The sequence below is a fragment of the Carassius auratus genome, unplaced genomic scaffold (genome assembly GCF_003368295.1).
Source record: "Carassius auratus strain Wakin unplaced genomic scaffold, ASM336829v1 scaf_tig00021425, whole genome shotgun sequence".
In the NCBI taxonomy this organism is placed as follows: Eukaryota; Metazoa; Chordata; class Actinopteri; order Cypriniformes; family Cyprinidae; genus Carassius; species Carassius auratus.
This window is the reverse complement of record NW_020525109.1, coordinates 27,299-47,273: the sequence shown is the minus strand read 5'-3', so window position 1 is coordinate 47,273 and position 19,975 is coordinate 27,299. Positions and strand designations below refer to the sequence as shown.

The following is a 19,975-nucleotide window of genomic DNA, read 5'->3' as shown; positions in this document are numbered from 1 at the left end:
TATTGCAAAATCATTGCTTTCGCGCTGTTTCATTTGTTTTGCAAATCTTAATTTTTGTTTGAAAAAGCAAATGTATTTTCCTCAATACTTTAAATAAAATGTTTTAAATTAGTTTTTGTTTTTGTATATTTTAAACAAGGTAAATCTTTCTGATTTATTAAAATAAAAAGTCACATACATGGATTTTTCTGGGCTAAGCCCCGGATCTCCACTCACCCTAGAAACCAACCCTGCATGAAGACATCAACTTGAAGTTCATCGTCATATTTTTAACAATGTTTCGGAATATTGATGTTATCAAACTGATCTGTGTCATATTTTATAGACACAAGCCAAGTAATAGCACAAAACATCACAGAATTCATCAAATCGATCTGAACACGCTTACGTTTGACCGCCGTTTTCCCTCCAAGAGATGACGTCACTTCCGGGAGGAGGCCGCTGCGCTGGGAAGGCTATTTCTCTAGTCAGGTAACATTAAAGTGATTTTTACAAAAGATTAATATTTTGTTTCAAACATTTCGACTAAAAAGAAAAACAATGAAGCAACAAGTGTAATAATTGTCATGCTTTATCGTCAAAGTTAGTGAAGCACTATTAAACATGACAAAAATAATACACGTGAGCTACATAACCTAGCAATAATCAAAGAAAACGAATGTGATTCATATTATCAAACGGCAAAAGACTGAGACATAAATAATGTAGCTCATTCACTGTAGGAATAACTCCACTATATTTAAACCGCCCAAGTGATTCCAGGTGAATGCGATGAGAAAGCGCTGAAATAAGACGCATCGCCTCAGTCATCGGAGCCTCACGCCATTGGTCCGTGTGAGAAAAACAGCGCGAACGGGGAGCGGTTGCAGTGAGTGACGTCACGTGGCCACCGAGCGCGGCGGATCAGTTGGTTTGGGAGGCATTTCGGTTAGAGAGCACCGAATCCGCCGAGAATCAACACTGACGCCCCGGTACAATTTAGACCCGAAGCAGCGCAGATTAAGCGAGGTGAGTGATCAAGAACACGCGTCTGTGTCGCTTTAGAGGCGTCTGTTTGAGTCGAGAGGAGTTTGTTGACTCGCAGTGCTGCTGGCAGACTCCCGCGTTCACGAGCACGAGCTAGAACTGACTACAACGAGTTAACTGGTTAACTAACCTATGACCATATCATTCGTGTTTGCGCTGCGTGGCGTCAAATACGCGCTGCATAAAGATCTTTTGCTCGTTTAGACTGTAACCGAACGGGTCCGAATCGGAGTCACTTCACAGCGCGACAGATCCGGTCCAGGGCCCCCCGGATCCGGTAATAAACCGTTCATCTGAACCGGATCCGGTCCAGACCTTCTTTACAATAGTGTTTGGTAATCTGGCCAAAACTAGCCATGGAAATACCTAAAGTAGAGCTTACAAACATTATAGGAATATATTGCGCTATAAAGCCATAAATATTCCATATGTCCCCCTTTATTAATATTAATAAACCATAACATCATTAAAAACTTGTAAAATTATAAACTTTCCTTACCCAATAACAATGATTCACTGTATCAAAAGTGGGAAGAAATTAGGTAGTTACTAAAATGCAACCAAAACATGTACCAAAACATTGTTTTATTTAATGAAACACTCCTAGAACTACTTTTCAAAAGACAGTTCGGTTCAGTAATTTAGTGAAGTTAATTTTCACGAATGAATTAGTTCAGAATTTTCACAAAAGTTTCATTATTCACGTTGTGTCAGCTGGATGTTGATTTAATAAAGTTCAATATCTGTGAAAATGTTGCAAAATAAGTTGATTGGGCAATAAAGCAGCTCTGGAGAAAACCGTGATACAATCAAACTCTGTTCAGTTCAAGTCTTGTCATTAATCAATAGTGTTAGCACAATCAAATCAATATCATTCCTGAATATTCAGTGTCTTTTAAAGGGGTCATATGACGTTGTTTGTAAAGAACATTATTTGTGTAATTGGTGTAATGAAATGTGTTTATGGTTAAAAAAAAACATTGATTCTCCTCTATGCCCGCCTTCTGAAACACATCGATTTTTACAAAGCTCATCGTTCTGAAAAGCGAGGTGTGCTCTGATTGGCCAGTTATCCAGTGCTTTGTGATTGGCCGAATGCCTCAAGCATGAGATGGAAATGTTACGCCCCTCACCGTACTGTGATGTGTGTCCCGATGAGACCAAACCAGTTAAACCCAGGAAATTTGCAGCATCCAGTGGGCACATAATTACTGATTATAATGACTGTCTTTTTATACATTGCGTATCGCGCTGCTTAAACATAAAACCATGTCTGCAATGTGATCAGAGAAATAACAAACAACAAGCTCTACTTCTACACTGCTCAAAACTCAGGTTTGAATCATCAGTGGCAAATCCTCCACACATGAAAACACTCTCACAGACGGCGAGTCTAACGATGAATAGAAGCAGCCTTTGTGCCACGGATGAGATGTAGACTACTCTCCCAGATTCAGGAACAGCTCAACACGTGCCAAGCGTCATGTTAATCTTCCCACGCTGTGATGTAGACATGTGGGGGGGTGTTTAAACGAGTGGTGATGTGGACCAGTCTTGACCTGATCAAGCATATGTTTTCGGGTTTGAGACTTTAGTCTTTGCAGCTTTACAGATCTTCTTTACGCACCAAGAGCTTGTGACACTCCAAAGAGAAAAGAAAACTTGAAATCACATCATATGACCCGTTTAAAGCACTGATTGTGTATATTTATTATGTACTCTATACATAAATGCACACACCTACATGTGCATATTTAAGAACAATGTGTTATGATTATATATGAAGTATATTTATATTATACTTATATTTAGTGATTTATCAGATGCTTTTATCCAAAGTGACTTGTTTAGTGTCTACAGTGTAGTTCTTGTGATGAAAACAGACAGAAACACATTCTGTGGCATTGATCGTGTCACTGAAAGAAGGCTTTACCTGTAATAATGTTTCTGTTTACTGCGTGAATGAAGGACAAAAATCAGACCAGCAGAAATAACACAAACACAGTTCAGTTCAAGCACAGTGTGATGATGATTAACACACATTTGTCTCTAGAACATCATTGATGAGCAGCAACACAAGAAATGTCCATTTAGAGCCCTTTTATTATAATCCATTTCAAATTTCAAATTTTAGTAATCAAACTACATGAATAATAAATTAAAATAATGAATCGTCTACTATTTAACAAAATTTAAATAACATTTTTAGGGGCTAATGATATTTTCCCCAAATGTATATTTTTCAGTTTTATTTAATTCCGTATTTAGTTTTAATGGTTAAATTAAATGTGACTTATTTAGAAAAATCACCATCACGAAACATGAATAATTTATCAACAATTTATGAAAAAGGGAACGAAAGTTATATTTTCAGAGCCATTTTATTTTTTCACAAATCTTTTTTTTTTTTTGTGTTAATTTTCTAGCCTCAGTTTTAATGGTTAAACAAACCCTAATTAAAAATATCACAAAGCATGTCCAGTTAATTAAAGTAGGGAAACTTACACGATTTAACAACAATTTATTACCAGTTTCAACGTTTTTGGGCCTTTTTATTTTTTCCCCATAATTGCACGTCCTCCTGATTACTCATTCCATCCCAGCATCATGAGCGTGTTCTGTCATCCTGTCTCTGTCTGAGCTCATCCGTCCGTGATCTGTTTTGTTTCTGATGCTGAACTCAGCCGATGGTGTCTGGCCTGTAGATGAGCCGAGGTGTGCAGCGATGGAGAGCGCAGCAGAGGGCATGCTGGGAAACGGTGATGGTGTCAGTGGTGTCTCGGTCACGCTGGAGAACGAGGCGGTCTGGAGCCGCTTCCACAGCCTGGGCACAGAGATGATCCTGACGGCGCGGGGCAGACGCATGTTCCCCTGCTGCCGCTTCCGTCTGAGCGGGTTACAGCCGCACCTCAGCTACTTCCTGATCCTGGACATCACGCCTCTGGATGAGCTCCGACACCGCTGGAACGGGAACACATGGGAGCCGCAGGGGGCCGAGACACCCCTCCAGACTCCAGTGTGTTTCAGAGATGGAGCGGTCACTGGCTTCAAGATAAATCCTGATCTAATTCCCCACGGTTAGTATTACGTTACATATCTGAACCATCATTTAAACCATATTTAGGGCTGGGCGATACGCCAAACCATTAAGATCCTGATTTATTGTTCGCTTGACGTGTGCAGTGTGTTTCCATCCGGACGCTCCGGCTCCGGGTCAGCGCTGGATGGACGGGCCCGTGTCCTTCTACAAGATGAAGCTGGCGCACAGCCCGGAGGATCCCGACGCCGCGGTGGTTCTGCGTCCCATGCACCGCTATCAGCCGCGGCTCTACGTGGTTCCGGTCAGCACCTGTCCCGAGCCGGACGCTCTCGTCTTCACCTTCCCTAAAACAGCCTTCTATGCGGTGACCAGCTACCAGAACCCTCTGATAACCCGGCTCAAGATCGACTGCAACCCCTTCATGCTGGCGTTCAGAGAGGACGGGCCGAGCGCTCGCCTCATCCAGAACAAACTCAAGCTGGCTCTGAACGGACGCTCGCCGAAACACCGCAGGTACACGCTCTGATCAATCATTCACAGTGAGAGCAGGAACAACTTTGGGTCAGACAGCCCTTTATTTGAATCCACTTTAAATAGTAGTTATTAATAAAATTAGTCACACCGGCAGAAAACAAGGTCGCAGTCTGGAGCCCTGTATATCTCTCACCTTTAAAAGCCTGACCCTTGTGACTGGTGACAGGGTCGTATCAGTTTGGAGGAGATCATGAGTGTGTTTATGACGGTGCTTCTTCTTCTTCTGCTGTAGCTCGACACACACACACACCGAGTCCAGTGAAGAGACGCTCGTTAGAGATGAATCCGCTCAGCCCGTGTCCTCGTTAGCCCCTGGATCAGCTGCGCAGGAGCCGCACAGGTCAGGGGTCAGCCGCGGGGTCAAGCGTGTTTACCGCAGGGGCTGGAGGAGCGGGGCCAGGAAAGCCAGGGCTAAATGGTGGACTAATGTGAAGCACAGATCTGCTGCGGTCAGCCCCCCCACACACACCGTGTCCATGCAGCCTGACCTGGAGCACGTGGACGGCCTGCTGTTTGTGTCCTTCACTGCCAAGGTACGACCGACCCCTGCACACACACGAGCTTTACCGGTCTCCAGCACAGCTGTCACACACGTGTAGTTCAGGAGACGGTCTTCCAGTCTCTGCATGTGTGAAATAAACAGTGGATCGTTTCTGTTCATCAGCAGCCCCTCAAAATAAAGACAGTTTACCCTTGGAAAATGAAGAAATGAACTAGAATAGAACTGCTCATGTGATATATTAAACTTGTTTTTTTGACATTAAATGAGATTTGAGTTACAACCCAGAGGTGAACTTTTATTTTATATCAAAATCACCCACTAACTCTAAAATGATGGATTCTTTCTGGGGATTGTTGCTAATGGTGATCTGTATATCAGAATAACTCCAGTGCAGGTCTAACATCACGAGAGCTGTTAGGAACAGGAAGCTAGTTCTGTCAGTTATTCTACAAAAGCAGGTAGTGTTTTTCTCTTCAGGATCTGATGAATAGAGAGCAGGTTCTAGTGAATCAGACACAGATATTGAAGACTTCTCTCAGTGTTTACTCTGAATGAACACTGCTGGTGTATTCTGCTCTGTCTGAAGACTGTTCATCTGCTGCTGTGTGTCACAGGAAGCTCTGGACGTTCATGTAGGACACATGAGGACATCTGAGGAAACATCTGCATCACCTGCAGCAGAGAAGACAGCGCATGATACAGGTGTGTGTGTGTGTGTGTGTGTGATGCTCTGATGATGAACTCGTGTGTGTGTGTGTGTGTGTGTGTGTGTGAGATGCTCTGATGATGAACTCGTGTGTGTGTGTGTGTGATGCTCTGATGATGAACTCGTGTGTGTGTGTGAGTGAGTGTGTGTGTGTGTGTGTGAATGAGAGACGCTCTGATGTGTGTGTGTGTGTGATGCTCTGATGATGAACTCGTGTGTGTGTGTGTGTGTGTGTGTGTGATGCTCTGATGATGAACTCGTGTGTGTGTGTGTGTGTGTGTGTGTGTGTGTGTGATGCTCTGATGATGAACTCGTGTGTGTGTGTGAGTGAGTGTGTGTGTGTGTGTGTGTGTGTGTGTGTGTGTGTGAGTGTGTGTGTGTGTGTGTGTGTGAATGAGAGACGCTCTGATGTGTGTGTGTGTGTGAGAGACGCTCTGATGGTGTGTGTGTGTGTGATGCTCTGATGATGAACTCGTGTGTGTGTGTGTGTGTGTGTGTGTGTGTGTGTGTGTGTGTGTGCAGGCTGGATCTGTGAGCAGGAGAAGCTCTTACTGCATCAGCTCCAGCAGCTGAAGAACCGACAGATCATTCATCCGGTTCTTCAACAAGGTCAGCACACTGTTCATGAGACAGGATGTGGATCAGATACACTCACGCCCGTCTGCGGTTCATCTTTCGCTCTGTTATTGTCTGGGTTATTCATTTCTGTTTTCTGTTTTGGTTTCTCCACAGTTGGGCTGAAGCTGAATCTTCTGGATCCCGCGGCACCCATAGACCTGCATTATCTGGGTGTTGCTTTACCTGTACCTTCACCTGTCCTCACATCATCCTCTCGTAAGATTAATGAGAAACTGAGATTAATGAGAAACATAAAGTTCTCCAAGAACAACATGCTATTAATGATATATTGGAGGTATGTTGAATCCATTTATTTTGTTTGTGTCCAGACGCCGCTTCAGTTTCGTGCACTGGGAAGACGAGCGATGTGACCAGGATCAAGGGCTGGATGGAGAAGTTTGATTTAAAGAGTAAAGCCGACAGTAAGCACACTTGGTTTAGAGCTGCGCTGATCACTCGATGCAGACTCGATTCAGCAGATGCGCTCTACTCTAGTTTTCTAGAAAGCATCGCAAAGAATCTCAATGCTGTATAATTTCTCGCATCAGTGTATTTTCCCAGCTCTACTTCCTGTACTGGCTTGCCGTCTCTTCAGGTGTGATTTTGTCTTGTTGCTCAGGCTCCGGCTCGGCCGGTCACTCGGCGTTCTCCTCGGTGCTGCTGGACGAGTATCTGGAGGCCGAAGCTCAGCGGATCAGTGAACGAGCCGATGTGTTTTCCTCCAGCGCTCCGGCTCCGGTGCTCTACCAGCTGCCCGTCAGGAGCACTAGCTACGTGAGGACCCTAGATAGTGTGCTCCAGACGCGCAGCTGTGCCCCCCCTGGACGCCGTGACAAGCGCACTAAAGCGTGGAGATCCAGACGAGGTGTTCGAGCGGCTCCTGAAGCCTCGCTGCGCTGCTCCTCCACCAGACTCCGATGGAAGCGCAGCGTCTCTGAAGATCCTCCTCAGCGTCCGGCGGCGTCCAGCGGAGCTCAGGGCAGACGCAGGAGAAGGTACCGGCGGCGCAGACGCACGCTGAGGTTCAACAGAGACGCGCTGGACGGAGTCGCTCAGAAGCTGACCGAGCTGCAGGCTCAGGAGGAACAGGAAGTCTCTCTCGGACAGAGTCACACTCACATCAGCGCTGAGAGAGCCGACCTCGCTCTGAGCTCACTGCTGACCGCCGAGGTGACCGCTCACACACACACACACACTGCTGACCGCTGAGGTGACCGCTCACACACACACACACACTGCTGACCGCTGAGGTGACCGCTCACACACACACACACACACACTGCTGACCGCCGAGGTGACCGCTCACACACACACACACACTGCTGACCGCTGAGGTGACCGCTCACACACACACACACACTGCTGACCGCCGAGGTGACCGCTCACACACACACACACACTGCTGACCGCTGAGGTGACCGCTCACACACACACACACACTGCTGACCGCTGAGGTGACCGCTCACACACACACACACACACTGCTGACCGCCGAGGTGACCGCTCACACACACACACACACTGCTGACCACTGAGGTGACCGCTCACACACACACACACACACTGCTGACCGCCGAGGTGACCGCTCACACACACACACACACTGCTGACCGCCGAGGTGACCGCTCACACACACACACACACTGCTGACCGCTGAGGTGACCGCTCACACACACACACACTGCTGACCGCTGAGGTGACGCTCACACACACACACACACACACTGCTGACCGCCGAGGTGACCGCTCACACACACACACACACTGCTGACCGCTGAGGTGACCGCTCACACACACACACACACTGCTGACCGCCGAGGTGACCGCTCACACACACACACACACACTGCTGACCGCTGAGGTGACCGCTCACACACACACACACACTGCTGACCGCTGAGGTGACCGCTCACACACACACACACACACTGCTGACCGCCGAGGTGACCGCTCACACACACACACACACTGCTGACCACTGAGGTGACCGCTCACACACACACACACACACTGCTGACCGCCGAGGTGACCGCTCACACACACACACACACTGCTGACCACTGAGGTGACCGCTCACACACACACACACACACACACTGCTGACCACTGAGGTGACTGCTCACACACACACACACACACACACACACACTGCTGACCACTGAGGTGACCGCTCACACACACACACACACACACACTGCTGACCGCTGAGGTGACCGCTCACACACACACACACACACACACACACTGCTGACCGCCGAGGTGACCGCTCACACACACACACACACACTGCTGACCGCTGAGGTGACCGCTCACACACACACACACACACACACACACACTGCTGACCGCCGAGGTGACCGCTCACACACACACACACACACACTGCTGACCGCCGAGGTGACCGCTCACACACACACACACACACACACACACACACTGCTGACCGCCGAGGTGACCGCTCACACTCACACACACACTGCTGACCGCCGAGGTGACCGCTCACACACACACACACACTGCTGACCGCCGAGGTGACCGCTCACACACACACACACACTGCTGACCGCCGAGGTGACCGCTCACACACACACACACACTGCTGACCGCCGAGGTGACCGCTCACACACACACACACACACACTGCTGACCGCCGAGGTGACCGCTCACACACACACACACACACTGCTGACCGCCGAGGTGACCGCTCACACACACACACACACACTGCTGACCGCTGAGGTGACCGCTCACACACACACACACACACACACTGCTGACCGCCGAGGTGACCGCTCACACACACACACACACACTGCTGACCGCCGAGGTGACCGCTCACACACACACACTGCTGACCGCTGAGGTGACCGCTCACACACACACACACACACTGCTGACCGCCGAGGTGACCGCTCACACACACACACACACTGCTGACCGCCGAGGTGACCGCTCACACACACACACACACACACACTGCTGACCGCCGAGGTGACCGCTCACACACACACACACACACACACTGCTGACCGCCGAGGTGACCGCTCACACACACACACACACACACACACTGCTGACCGCCGAGGTGACCGCTCACACACACACACACACACACACACTGCTGACCGCTGAGGTGACCGCTCACACACACACACACACACACACTGCTGGCCGCTGAGGTGACCGCTCACACACACACACACACACACACTGCTGGCCGCTGAGGTGACCGCTCACACACACACACACACACTGCTGACCGCTGAGGTGACCGCTCACACACACACACACTGCTGACCGCCGAGGTGACCGCTCACACACACACACTGCTGACCGCTGAGGTTACCGCTCACACACACACACACACACACACACTGCTGACCGCCGAGGTGACCGCTCACACACACACACACACACACACACTGCTGACCGCCGAGGTGACCGCTCACACACACACACACACACACACACACTGCTGACCGCCGAGGTGACCGCTCACACACACACACACACACACACACTGCTGACCGCTGAGGTGACCGCTCACACACACACACACACACACACTGCTGGCCGCTGAGGTGACCGCTCACACACACACACACACACACACTGCTGGCCGCTGAGGTGACCGCTCACACACACACACACACACTGCTGACCGCTGAGGTGACCGCTCACACACACACACTGCTGACCGCTGAGGTGACCGCTCACACACACACACACACACACTGCTGACCGCCGAGGTGACCGCTCACACACACACACTGCTGGCCGCTGAGGTGACCGCTCACACACACACACACACACTGCTGGCCGCTGAGGTGACCGCTCACACACACACACACACACTGCTGACCGCTGAGGTGACCGCTCACACACACACACTGCTGACCGCCGAGGTGACCGCTCACACACACACACTGCTGACCGCTGAGGTGACCGCTCACACACACACACACACACACACACTGCTGACCGCTGAGGTGACCGCTCACACACACACACACACACACACACACACACACACTGCTGGATGAGAGAGAGACAGGATTCATGTTTCCCCCACTGGATTATCATTAGCATTAGCACAAGGTTTAATAATATGAAACGATTGTTCAGTGTTGTCATGCTGTTGTTGTTGTGTGCAGAGAGCGGTGCAGACGAGGCGTGTGCGGGACGGAGCGTGTGCTAAAGACTTCTGTCGTCTGGGCTGTGTGTGTGAGAGTCTGAACAGAGAAGTGCGAGGATCCACTCACTGCAGACGTGTGCAGTGCATGTTCAGCTGCGGCTGCTTCAGACACCGGATCCTCCTCGTGCGCTCCGAACACAGACCCCGGAGTCTGGTGGCCTTCCGTACGTCTGCACGGTCCACACTCACACACTCACACTCGAACACACACACACTCACACTCACACACACACACACACTCTCACACTCACACTCGAACACACACACACACACACACACTCACACTTGAACACACACACTCACACACACTCACACTCACACACGCACACACACACACACACACACACACTCACACTTGAACACACACTCACACACACACACACTCACACTTGAACACACACACTCACACTCACACACACACATACTCACACTCACACACGCACACACACACACACACAACATTCAGTCAGATTCACAGACGGCATCTTAGATCATTTTAATGTTTGTGACCGTGGAGCACCAAACCAGTCATAAGGGTTAAATCTGAAGCTGAATACATGATCTCTCCAGTGATGTGTGGGGTGTGAGGAGGACAATATCTGTCTGAGATGCAGCTATTAGAAAATCTGGAATCTGAGGAAGCAGAACAATCTAAATATTGAGAAAATCATCTTTAAAGTTGTATTTGATGATATGGCAAATACCATAAAATCTCTATTTATTTTCAGAACATTTGACTGATTCTCAATTTATACAATTTGTAACTACTCAGACTTGAAAATGTAACTACAAAAAGATTCACTTAACTTCCTCTAGAGAAAATTATATTATTAGTGCAGCACACATGAAGTTGTCAGTGTTAAACAAATCACTTGTTAAATATCTTTGCAGAAAAGATGCATGAACTACAACTACATCCTGTACAAACTTGTCTTATATGCATCATATACTCAGAAATTACACTGCTTTAAAAAAAAACTCCCAGAAGTCAAGGTAATTCAAATGAAAAATGACCGAAGGCAGTGTTTTCAATCTCCTTCGAGTGCAAGTACCCTGTGAAGTGGACATCACCAGATAATCTGCCATGATTTCAGTTTGAAACTAGTGTCTCTGTTCTATTCAGAGGGCATTAAAGTGTGCGAGGTGTGTATTTATATAGTGTTTATTCACAGAGGTATATGAAGAAACACTCGTCTGTGTGTGACTGATCAGATAGCGAGAATCACTCAGCCCTGAAACTAAATAATTCAAACTAAGAGCTTGTGTCTCGTGTCCCTCAGCCGTGTCTGGCCCTGGATCAGACGGCAGGCCGGAGCCGGCGCTCCGAGTCAGTGTCCTGTGGAGGAGGAGAGCGGGAGAACACGACCCGGAGCCGCTCTTCACTCCCAGAGCGTCCGGAGCGCCGAGACGAACCGCACAGCATCACACTCCTGCACCACGGCCCCGGCCTCAGGTCAGCTCCGCTCACACACTCGCACACACACACACTCTCCGCTCTCACACACACACACTCACACACTCTCACACTCTCAGCTCACACACTCTCAGATTCACACACTCACACACTCTCACACTCTCAGCTCACACACATACACTCTCAGATTCACACACTCCCCGCTCACACACACCCTCACACTCTCAGCTCACGCACTCACAGATTCACACATTCACACATACTCTCAGCTCACACACTCACACACTCTGATTCACACACTCTCACACTCTCCGCTCACACACGCACACATTCTCCACTCACACACTCTCAGATTCACACACACACTCTCAGATTCACACACACACACTCTCACACTCTCAGCTCACACACATACACTCTCAGATTCACACACTCCCCACTCACACACACCCTCACACTCTCAGCTCACGCACTCACAGATTCACACATTCACACATACTCTCAGCTCACACACTCACACACTCTGATTCACACACTCTCACACTCTCCGCTCACACACGCACACACTCACACACTCTCCACTCACACTCTCAGATTCACACACTCACACACTCTCCGCTCACACACGCACACATTCTCCACTCACACACTCTCAGCTCACACACTCTCCGCTCACACACTCTCCACTCACACACTCTCCACTCACACACTCTCAGATTCACACACTCTCTCACACTCCGCTCACACACGCACACACACACACTCTCAGCTCACACACTCACACACTCTCAGATTCACACACTCCCAGAGCGTCCGGAGCGCTGAGACGAGCGCCACAACATCACACTCCCGCGCCGCGGCCCCGGCCTTAGGTCAGCTCCGCTCACACAAACACACTCACACTCTCAGCTCACACACTTGCACACTCTCAGATTCACACACTCTCACACTCACACACTCTCAGACTCTCAGCTCACACACTCTCACACTCTCCGCACACACTCTCACACACTCTCAGATTCACACACTCACACACTCCGCTCACACACTCTCACACTCTCCGCACACACACTCACACACTCAGATTCTCACACTCTCCGCTCACATACTCTCACACTCTCCGCTCACACACTCTCAGATTCACACACTCACACTCTCCGCTCACACACTCACACACTCTCAGATTCACACACTCTCACACTCTCCACTCACACACTCTCCGCTCACACACTCTCACACTCTCCGCACACACTCACACACTCTCCGCTCACACACTCTCACACTCTCCGCACACACTCACACACTCTCAGATTCACACTCACACTCTCCGCTCACACACTCACACTCTCAGATTCACACACACTCACACTCTCTGCTCACACACTCTCCGCGCACACACTCACACACTCTCCGCTCACACACTCACACACTCTCCACTCACACACTCTCCGCACACACTCTCACACTCTCAGATTCACACTCTCACACTCCACTCACACACTCACACACTCTCAGATTCACACACACTCACACTCTCTGCTCACACACGCGCACACACTCACACACTCACACACTCTCCGCTCACACACTCACACACTCTCTGCTCACACTCACACACTCTCCGCACACACACTCACTCACACTCTCAGATTCTCACACTCTCCTCTCACACACTCTCCGCTCACACACTCTCCGCACACACTCTCACACTCTCCGCTCACACACTCTCTGCACACACACTCTCAGATTCACACACTCTCACACTCTCAGCTCACACATTCTCACACTCACACACTCTCAGATTTACTCAACTTTCAACTCAACTCAACTGAGATTTAACACTTTTTTTCCATATTTTCATCTTACTGTATAATATCTTGCTCAATTTGAACTCTTTCCCTGCCAGAGTTGGTAGGTTTCATAAAGAAGACATTTCTACATTTAAAACATTTATAAGCAAAAAGCTGAGAAAATGTCTTTATCATATCCTTCATCTGGATCATATTCAGTAATATTATCAAAACATACAGTAGATGTCTACACAGCACTCCTGAAGCTCTCGCAGGAAAATCTCGTGTTTGGCTGGGAAAGAGTTAATTTCAGTGTTTATTTTGATTTGGGAAATTCATCAGAAGTTGCTCTTTCAATAATAAACTCAAATCAATAGAATATTAACTCTATGCATGGTTTATTTGACCTCATGTAGTGTAGAGGTTTATAACAGGAGATCAGTTAGAAGCTAAATAAATACTAACCTAGTTATTAAAACTTAAAACCTACCTAATGCCTAATAGTATTCCCAATAACTGGAATGATATAGTTATAGTTTTCAGTTTAATGACCTTATTATCTGTCACATCTCTCATAGATCTCGTAATCATCGAGTGTGTTGAATCTGTCCCATCCGAGCTACAAGTTGTGTGTGTGTGCACAGACTGTATTTGGATTGTGTCCTGTAACCCTGTAGTTTTGGGTTTGTTCTGATCACAGGTGCAGGAGACGGAGAAGGATCCGGTTTACTTGTACCTGGAGAGCATGATGACGTGTGCTCGTGTGCGGGAATACAACAGCAACCCTCCACTGCAGGTGCACTTACTGCCGGCTAGAAGAAGCGCTCCAGCTCCTGACCACACGGTACTGTACACGCACACACACATGCACACGCACACACACACACTCACTCTACACACACGCACACACATACACACACACACTCACTCTACACACACGCACACACTCACTCTACACACACACATACACACACACACACACTCACTCTACACACACGCACACACTCACTCTACACACACACTCACACACATGCACTCACACATGCACACGTGCACACACACACACATGCACACGCACACACACACACTCACTCTACACACACGCACACACATACACACACACACACTCACTCTACACACACACACATACACACACACACACACACACACACTCACTCTACACATACGCACACACACGCACGCACACACATGCACACACACTCACACACATGCACACACGCACACTCACTCTACACACGCACACGCGCACACACTGGAGGGTGTTAGTGCTGATCTTCATCTGTGTCTCTGTCTCTCTCTCTGTAGGTCAGTGCTGTGTCTGCGTCTCAGAGTCCAGGTCAGGAGGAGAAACTCTTTCATTCTTTTACTTCCATGTGTTGGAATAAACTTCTGTAGCGCTTCATACAAAACAAAAAATAAACAGTCAAAAAGCAGAATAAATAGTGCGAAAATAAGGCCTGGAAAGGTTTTAAATTAGAGCAGAAAGTCATGGCATTAAATGTTGCATGTGCTGCAAAATTGTATTTTGTATTCCTCAGTATTTCTGTTTTGTTTTCCAGCGAAGTATCTCAACATCCTTCAATCAACAAGCTTTTACTGGGAATGCAAAATGAACATTTTTATTTTCTGCCAAAAATCATTAGGATATTAAGTAAAGATCATGTTCATGAAGATATTTAGTACATTTCCTACCGTAAATATATCAAAACTTAATGTTTGATTAGTAATATGCATTGCTAAGAACTTCATCTGAACAACTTTAAAGATGATTTTCTCAATATTTAGATTTTTCTGCTCCCTCAGATTCCAGATTTTTTTTATGATGTTTTAAAATCCTCTTGTATTTTGTGGTGCGGGGTGTCACACACAGTTGTTGATGTCAGTGTTTCTCCTGTGTGTGTGTGTGTAGAGGAGGGCTGTGAGGCAGGAGAGCCGGAGCCCACTAAAGTGCTGGAGATCATCTCGGGGTGTAACTGGGAGACTCATCGCTCTCTGGTGCTCAAAGAACTCTTCCGCATCATCGGCACAAGCCACCTCGCATCCGTCTTCTACATCCACATCTACAAAGTGGAGCTACTCTCCAAAGATCTGAAGAAAGACGAGTGCGGATCCACGTTGATTTACAAGGTCTGCGTGTCCCTCGGCCAGACGCGAGAAAAGACTCGTAAGCTGAGGAAGATTCTGAAGAAACCAGACGATGCGTCGCATCTGAGCAGCTCTTCCTCTCAGAAAGTCAACACACTCAATGTTAATGAGAACCTGCACGTCACACAGACAACAAACACACCTGACGAGAAACAGGTGAAGCACTTTCCTCTTCTCTCTCGCGTCGTTCCCGCTGGTCTTCTGAAGGCTGATAAGAAGACACTAGTGCATCCTGGACCGATAAAGGTAAAGAAACTACATTGTGTCTCGCAGTCATTCTTACTATCAGACTAGTTCAGATATAAAGATTAATGTCTCTGGAAGTGATCAAGATAGAGCAAACTCCATTTGAAAGTAACTGGCCCTTTAAATAAGGCTTGTCCATTGCATCAGCACCAGGTGAACCAACCCTTTCAGCATAAACCTCTGTTCCTTGATTTCAGGTCAATGGGAAAGCGTACGCTCAGGCTAAACTGATCCTGGGCCGCATGGGAGCGCTGCATCCAGCCAATCGTCTGGCGGCGTACGTCACTGGCAGAATAAAACCACTGTCTCAGAACATGGGCCGATGGATTTCCAAAACCCTTCAGGTCAGGACGCTCAGCGAGACGAGGGGTTCACACTCCCCTCCAGCGATCGGTCCTTCACAACACACAGGTATCGTCTTTTTTTAATGAATAATGACATTTGAAATGATTTTGTAATAAATAATATGATAATCTAAGTGTGAAACTATATGAGTCATGTCTTTAGTGAGTCATTCACACAATAATATCACAGCATTACAATTAATGACTAAATGAATGTTTGGAAATGTAAACTGATATTTCTTACTGACACACTACAGCAAAAGATAGAAATAACTGACTTAAAACCATTTTTAGCTGTATACCAGTGTATATAATATCTGTGAACTACGTTTACTTCGTCTTGTTTAGTGAGTCAAGCAAACCAGAGTAAAGAAGCATTCAAAATGCCTACTACCCGATCTCGGGTGATGCCCTGGGCTCCTAATGGCTTCAGATGTACTCCGTCTCCTGCTGCTTCTAATCCTGCAGCATCATCACCTGTAGCTCCGCCCCTCTCCAGCGCCCCCACTCACTGTAGCTCCGCCCCTCTCCAGCGCCCCACTCACTGTAGCTCCGCCCCTCTCCAGCGCCCCACTCACTGTAGCTCCGCCCCTCTCCAGCGCCCCACTCACTGTAGCTCCGCCCCTCTCCAGCGCCCCACTCACTGTAGCTCCGCCCCTCTCCAGCGCTGAGACGGTTCTCCCGGCTTCGGCTCTTCCTCCGGGGCAGCAGGTGGTTCTGCAGCCGGTCGCAGGTATGAAGGGGGTCAACATGTGTCAGTTTAACGGTCAGATGATCCAGCTGGTGCCCATCACTGCAGCGGTACCTGTGCAGGTGCAGAGCGGCGCTGGCGGAACAGGTCAGTGACAGAGTTTACTTTTAATGGTTTTATTCAGATTTATAAAGCAAAAAGGATTAACCAATTGAATTCATGAAATGTATATGTGATAAAACGAGAACCACCACTCGCTTGGGGACGTTGTGAATGTCCGTAAAAGATGTTAAATGATGGCTCAGCCCGCAATAGCACTTATGTGCAAGTGCAATTTATTTACAGTGCCAAAAAATATACACAGTCCAATGGTGAAAAATATATATAGGTGAACAAAGTACCAAAGAAACAATAAACAGAAAAATAAAGAGGGAATAATCCAAATGAAAAAAGTCAATATACAGGTAAGTATCCACAATATACAGGCGTTACAAAAAGATCGCTTGAGGCACCACAGTTGCTCTCTCGCTCCGACTTGGTAAACAAGTGATAAGTTTTATTCTGGCCTGCCCTTATATAGGACAGACTCCACCCCCTTCAAATGGGACTTTTCAAACAGGTAATAACAGATGGTAAAAACCCCACTACTTCAGGCATTTCTACTTTTACACAATTAATTAATACTAAACACAAACTCAAAACACATAAATCAACAAATAAAACATTAAACACAAAAATACTACATTCAACCATTTAATTTATATACACGGAAAAACAAGGTACCCCCTACTAATATAAAACAATGGTTTGGCTGGTTTCCGGTGCGCTGCGGCAGCGCGGCGCCGTCAGTGACGTCATAAGTGATCGCCGCTCTATCGCTCTGTTTGGCAGCGTCTCACACCGGAACACCAACCATCGCACGCCCAATTCAACATAACTAACACCGATTAGACAAGACGACATCAAACAACGTGCAGTGTGAGTGTGTGAAATGTCCGGGGTTATGAATATTGACGGATGTGGAGGGGAAGATGAAATAATGTCCAACACATATGTGCCATCGGGAGTGCGTGTGCACCCGCGCTGCCGACGGCGGAACACCAGGAGGGAAATGAGCGTGAGTTATTACAAAGGTAAGTATTTCTGCTTAAGTGTAGGTGTGTGCGTGTGTGTGCCAGTGTTGCCCAGCAGTGACAATTAGGTCAGCTTTGTCACATTACCTTCCCCCTCTCCAAGCGACGCACTGACTGGGAACCGGGACAGGTAGTCGGCGACCACATTTTGTTTGCCAGGTCGATGTCGTATCTTGAAGTTGTACGGTTGCAAGGACAGGTACCATCTTGTAACTCTGGCATTATGGTCTTTCATTGACTGGATCCAGGTCAATGCTCTGTGGTCAGTTTCCAGATCGAATTCTCGTCCAAGGAGGTAGTACTGTAAGCTGTCAAGGGCCCACTTGATGGCAAGACATTCCTTCTCTATCGTAGAGTATCGGGTTTCCCTGGGCAACAGCTTGCGACTAAGGTAAACAACTGGCTTTTCTTCTCCTGAACTTCCTTGTGCCAACACTGCACCAATTCCTGTAGCTGAAGCATCCACTTGTACAAGGAAACGTTTTGAGAAATTTGGACTCTGTAGGACTGGGCTGGAACACATCTTTTCTTTCAGAGTGTTAAATGCTGTCTCACAATCCTCAGACCAAGGAACTGGATTGCTCACTGACTTACTCAGTAAGTCCGTCAAGGGTACTGCAATTGAGGCAAAGTTTGGCACAAATCTTCTGTACCAGCCCACTAACCCTAGGAAAGACCTCACCTCCTTCTTTGTTCTGGGTCTTGGGCTCCGCCGAATTGCCTCCACCTTGTCCACCTGTGGTCGCAGCTGGCCATTGCCTAGGTGGTATCCAAGGTATCCAGCTTCTTGACGCGCCCACTCACATTTATTTACATTCAGTGTCAACCCAGCTGCTTGTATCTTCTCCAAGGTTTGTCGCACATGCTGAAGATGCTCAGGCCAGGAGTTACTGTGGATCACCACATCGTCCAAATAAGCAGCAGACCATTCCTCGCAGCCCTGGAGGACTCGATCCATTAACCTCTGGAATGTGGCAGGTGCCCCATGCAGGCCAAACGGAAGGACAGTAAACTGGTATAACCCCAGTGGGGTCCGGAACGCTGTATATGGTCTGGAGGCTGGATCGAGGGGCACCTGCCAGTAGCCCTTGCACAGATCCAAGGTGGTGATAAACTGAGCCTGTCCAATTTTCTCCAACAAATCATCCACTCGTGGCATTGGGTAGGCATCAAACTTTGATTGCGCATTCAGCCTGCGAAAGTCGATGCAGACACGCAGTGTCCCATCCTTCTTTGGTACGATGACCATGGGACTACTCCATTCACTCACCGAGGGCTCTATTACTCCTAGTTCCTTCATCATCTTGATCTCTTCCTTTAGAGGTTCCACCAACCTTTCAGGAACACGGTAAGGCCGCTGTCTTGAGGGTGCTGGGTCTGTCAGGTGTATGGTGTGTTGACACATTTCAGTCCGACCAGGTCTCTGGCGGAACAAAGCAGGAAATTGGTTCACCAGCTGCTGTAGCTCTTCCTTTTTCACGTCATCTAGGTGATCCAAGCTCACCACTGACGTCTGTCTCTGAGCTTCTGCCTCTGAACCTTCATCCTCCACATCCTCCACCTTCCGTAC

General features: G+C 48.0%; 1 protein-coding gene across 3 annotated transcripts in view; it reads left to right on the top strand.

Annotated features, from left to right (window-relative positions):
• The first annotated feature begins 454 nt into the window (after positions 1–454).
• LOC113076911 (MAX gene-associated protein) overlaps positions 455–19,975 on the top strand; it is a 29,977-nt gene continuing 10,456 nt past the window's right edge. Inside the window, exons 1-15 of one of the 3 annotated variants that reach the window (XM_026249522.1) lie at positions 455–471; positions 3,732–4,103; positions 4,210–4,579; positions 4,833–5,133; positions 5,717–5,804; positions 6,331–6,417; positions 6,541–6,642; positions 6,756–6,848; positions 7,046–7,596; positions 10,581–10,785; positions 11,902–12,074; positions 14,526–14,669; positions 15,152–15,182; positions 15,756–16,237; positions 16,435–16,648. In XM_026249522.1, coding sequence (XP_026105307.1) covers positions 3,752–4,103; positions 4,210–4,579; positions 4,833–5,133; positions 5,717–5,804; positions 6,331–6,417; positions 6,541–6,642; positions 6,756–6,848; positions 7,046–7,596; positions 10,581–10,785; positions 11,902–12,074; positions 14,526–14,669; positions 15,152–15,182; positions 15,756–16,237; positions 16,435–16,648 — 3,193 coding nt within the window. In that variant the 5' untranslated portion in view covers positions 455–471; positions 3,732–3,751. Of the gene's footprint in view, positions 472–854; positions 1,009–3,710; positions 4,104–4,209; positions 4,580–4,832; positions 5,134–5,716; positions 5,805–6,330; positions 6,418–6,540; positions 6,643–6,755; positions 6,849–7,045; positions 7,597–10,580; positions 10,786–11,901; positions 12,075–14,525; positions 14,670–15,151; positions 15,183–15,755; positions 16,238–16,434; positions 16,649–19,975 lie in introns of those variants that run through there. The other 2 variants (XM_026249520.1, XM_026249521.1) reach the window with 2 other exon arrangements.